The 5011-nt window shown below is 45.0% G+C and overlaps 1 protein-coding gene across 1 annotated transcript; it reads right to left on the bottom strand.

Moving 5' to 3' along the window:
- Positions 1 to 2924: 2924 nt before the first annotated feature.
- On the bottom strand, positions 2925 to 3958 carry PRLHR (prolactin releasing hormone receptor). Its single transcript, XM_083145690.1, has one exon. It carries the CDS (start codon positions 3956 to 3958, stop codon positions 2930 to 2932), a length of 1029 nt encoding a protein of 342 aa, XP_083001816.1. The 3' UTR covers positions 2925 to 2929.
- Positions 3959 to 5011: the final 1053 nt, after the last annotated feature.

The following is a 5011-nucleotide window of genomic DNA, read 5'->3' as shown; positions in this document are numbered from 1 at the left end:
TTTTAAGAAAGAGAGAGAAAGATAGAAACTGTAGATATATAATTATATAATGAAGATATTATACGCATCACGTATGGTAGAGAGAGGACATCTAGTGGTGATCGCTGTGTGATGGAGATATTATACCCCGTCATCACCTATGGTAGAGAGAGGACATCTAGTGGTGATCGCTGTGTGATGGAGATATTATACCCAGCCATCACCTATGGTAGAGTGAGGACATCTAGTGGTGATCGCTGTGTGATGGAGATATTATACCCAGCCATTCCATATGGTAGAGAGAGGACATCTAGTGGTGATCACTGTGTGATGGAGATATTATACCCAGTCATCACCTATGGTAGAGAGAGGACATCTAGTGGTGATCGCTGTGTGATGGAGATATTATACCCAGCCATCACCTATGGTAGAGTGAGGACATCTAGTGGTGATCGCTGTGTGATGGAGATATTATACCCAGCCATCACCTATGGTAGAGCGAGGACATCTAGTGGTGATTGCTGTGTGATGGAGATATTATACCCAGCCATCACCTATGGTAGAGTGAGGACATCTAGTGGTGATTGCTGTGTGATGGAGATATTATACCCCGTCATCACCTATGGTAGAGAGAGGACATCTAGTGGTGATCGCTGTGTGATGGAGATATTATACCCAGCCATCACCTATGGTATAGAGAGGACATCTAGTGGTAATCACTGTGTGATAGAGATATTAGACCCAGTCATCACCTATGGTAGAGTGAGGACATCTAGTGGTGATTGCTGTGTGATGGAGATATTATACCCAGCCATCACCTATGGTAGAGCGAGGACATCTAGTGGTGATTGCTGTGTGATGGAGATATTATACCCAGTCATCACCTATGGTAGAGTGAGAACATCTAGTGGTGATCGCTGTGTGATGGAGATATTATACCCAGCCATCACCTATGGTAGAGTGAGAACATCTAGTGGTGATCGCTGTGTGATGGAGATATTATACCCAGCCATCACCTATGGTAGAGTGAGGACATCTAGTGGTGATCGCTGTGTGATAGAGATATTATACCCAGCCATCACCTATGATAGAGTGAGGACATCTAGTGGTGATCGCTGTGTAATGGAGATATTATACCCAGTCATCACCTATGGTAGAGTGAGGACATCTACTGGTGATCACTGTGTGATGGAGATATTATACCCAGCCATCACCTATGGTAGAGTGAGGACATCTAGTGATTATCGCTGTGTGAAGGAGATATTATACCCAGCCATCACCTATGGTAGAGTGAGGACATCTAGTGGTGATCGCTGTGTAATAGAGATATTATACCCAGTCATCACCTATGGTAGAGTGAGGACATCTAGTGATTATCGCTGTGTGATGGAGATATTATACCCAGCCATCATATGGTAGAGAGAGGACATCTACTGGTGATCGCTGTGTGATGGAGATATTATAACCAGCCATCACCTATGGTAGAGTGAGGACATCTAGTGGTGATCGCTGTGTGATGGAGATATTATACCCAGCCATCACCTATGGTAGAGTGAGGACATCTAGTGGTGATCACTGTGTGATGGAGATATTATACCCAGCCATCACCTATGGTAGAGTGAGGACATCTAGTGGTGATCGCTGTGTAATGGAGATATTATACCCAGTCATCACCTATGGTAGAGTGAGGACATCTAGAGGTGATCGCTGTGTGATGGAGATATTATACCCAGCCATCACCTATGGTAGAGAGAGGGCATCTAGTGGTGATCACCGTGTAATGGAGATAATGGGGCAGATGTATTAAGCCTGGCGAAGAGATAAACTGGAGATAAATTGGAAAGAGATAACGCACCAGCCAATCAGCTCCCAACTGTCATATTTTAAACACAGCTGATTGGCTGGTGCGTTATCTCCTTCTACTTTATCTCCAGTTTATCTCTTCTCCAGGCTTAATACATCTGCCTCAATATACCCAGTCATCACCTATGGTAGAGTGAAAACATCTAGTGGTGATCGCCGTGTGATAGAGATATTATACCCAGCCATCACCTATGGTAGAGTGAGGACATCTAGTGGTAATCGCCGTGTGATAGAGATATTATACCCAGCCATCACCTATGGTAGAGAGAGGACATCTAGTGGTGATTGCTGTGTGATGGAGATATTATAGCCAGCCATCACCTATGGTAGAGTGAGGACATCTAGTGGTGATCACTGTGTGATGGTGATATTATACCCAGCCATCACCTATGGTATAGAGAGGACATCTAGTGGTGATCACTGTGTGATAGAGATATTAGACCCAGTCATCACCTATGGTAGAGAGAGGACATCTAGTGGTGATCGCTGTGTGATGGAGATATTATACCCAGCCATCACCTATGGTAGAGTGAGGACATCTAGTGGTAATCGCTGTGTGATAGAGATATTATACCCAGTCATCACCTATAGTAGAGTGAGGACATCTAGTGATTATCGCTGTGTGATGGAGATATTATACCCAGCCATCACCTATGGTAGAGAGAGGACATCTAGTGGTGATCGCTGTGTGATGAAGATATTATACCCAGCCATCACCTATGGTAGAGTGAGGACATCTAATGGTGATCGCTGTGTGATGGAGATATTATACCCAGCCATCACCTATGGTAGAGTGAGAACATCTAGTGGTGATCGCTGTGTAATAGAGATATTATACCCAGCCATCACCTATGGTAGAGTGAGGACATCTAGTGGTAATCGCTGTGTGATGGAGATATTATACCCTGTCATCAACAAATTGCAGAGATGGGACTTTTTTTGTGATCACTGTAGAATGGAGATTATATCCAATCATCACCTTATGGTAGATATGAGACATCTAGTGGTGATTACTTTATGATGTATACACTAATATATATTGTAGATTAGGTTGGCAGCATCTCACCTTCCTCATCCCCTTATCAGATTAGAGAACCACACTTAGAACACATGGGGCTGTAGGCCTAACCCTCCTTCTCCTCCAAAGAAACATCTTCTTCAGTTCCCCCCTGAAGTTGTCATGTAACCAGGCATAGAGGAATGAGTTGGTGCATGCAGACATCATTGCGAACCAGTGACACAGGAGCTGTACCAAGTTAAAATATTGTTTGTCAATAAGATCAATATCAATATCTTTCATAATATTGAATATATGCAGAGGAAGCCAACACATCCCAAAAGCCCCAACAACTAGCACCATCAAACGGAAGGTCTTCCGTCTCCTGGCTCGATCCCACTCAGCTTGGATATAAGTAATGTTCCCTGGAACGACTCTGTTCTTCAGCTTTACTGATATCCTAAGGTAGGACAGGGAGATTACAGTCAGGGGAAGTGCATACGTGAGAATCAGAGTGCTGTACGCATAGGCAAGACGCTTCTTCTCCATTCCAAACCAGAACTCCTCACAGATGGACAATTTCAAGGCTGGAAACTCAATGTGGTAGGTATGAACCAAGGCCGGTGTGGCTATAAGACAACTTAGCAGCCAAATCCCAGATAAAATGTAGGCACAGGTGGGAATGGTTAGTCTTCGCCTTAGAGGGTACACCGTGGCATGGTACCTGTCCACTGCTATCACTGTCAAGGTGAAGACGGAAACATACACAGTGACCGGCTGCATCAAGTAGACAAAATAGCACATGAAGTGGCCAAAAACCCATCCCTGTGGTTCAAAAGCATAGGCCAAGGTGAGTGGTACACACGTGGCACACATCAACATATCAGAAAATGCCAGGTTTCCCACCAGGAAGTTGGTGATGTTGTGCATCTTCTTGGTTTTGCAGATAACGTAGATGAGAAGGTAATTGCCAATAATGCCGATGAACACCACCAGTGAGTAACAGGGAATAATGAGAGGTTTGAAGGAATGGAGAATCTGTAATCCCATGAACTGGCTGCTGATGTTGTTGCCCATTCCAGAGAAGAGGATCTGAGTGCTGAGGTTCTTCATCATCATCTTCTCTCCAGACGTAGGATATTGGATAGAAAACCAATGGCCCTGTATCAAAGAAAGGATCCCATTATCAAAGAGGCATTGGTCTCACAGAATCCGCTTGCTAGGTCTATACTATGAAGGATGACGTATGTTAGGTCGACCACTAAAGGTAGACAGAGCTTAGGTGGACACATGAAAAAGGCTGACATGCCTAAGGTCAAGATGGTGGGAAGGCTGACACAATCATCAGGTCACAAATGGTCCCCATGACTCCACTGCTCTCACAGTAATCACCCTCTAGCAACCAATGTTCTCACAGTAATCACCCTCTGGCAGCCAGTGGTCTCACAGTGATCACCCTCTAGCAGCCACTAGTCTCAGAGTAATCACCCTCTAGCGGCCACTGGTCTCACAGTGATCACCCTCTAGCAACCAACGTTCTCACAGTAATCACACTCTAGCAGCCACTGGTCTCACAGTGATCACCCTCTAGCAACCAATGTTCTCACAGTAATCACACTCTAGCAGCCACTGGTCTCACAGTGATCACCCTCTAGCAACCAATGTTCTCACAGTAATCACCCTCTAGCAACCAATGTTCTCACAGTAATCACCCTCTAGCAACCAATGTTATCACAGTAATCACCCTCTAGCAACCAATGGTCTCACAGTGAACACCCTCTAGCAACCAATGGTCTAACAGTGATCAACCGCTAGCAACCAATGTTCTCACAGTAATCACCCTCTAGCAACCAATGGTCTCACAGTGATCACCCTCTAGCAAACCATGTTCTCACAGTAATCACCCTCTAGCAACCAATGTTCTCACAGTAATCACCCTCTAGCAACCAATGGTCTCACAGTGATCACCCTCTAGCAACCAATGGTCTCACAGTGATCACCCTCTAGCAACCAATGGTCTCACAGTGATCACCCTCTAGCAACCAATGTTCTCACAGTGATCACCCTCTAGCAGCCACTGGTCTCACAGTGATCACCCTCTAGCAGCCACTGGTCTCACAGTGATCACCCTCTAGCAACCAATGTTCTCACAGTGATCACCCTCTAGCAACC

The sequence above is a fragment of the Crinia signifera genome, chromosome 6 (assembly GCF_055691185.1).
Source record: "Crinia signifera chromosome 6, ASM5569118v1, whole genome shotgun sequence".
Taxonomy (NCBI): domain Eukaryota; kingdom Metazoa; phylum Chordata; class Amphibia; order Anura; family Myobatrachidae; genus Crinia; species Crinia signifera.
This window is presented reverse-complemented; position numbering and strand designations above follow the sequence as displayed.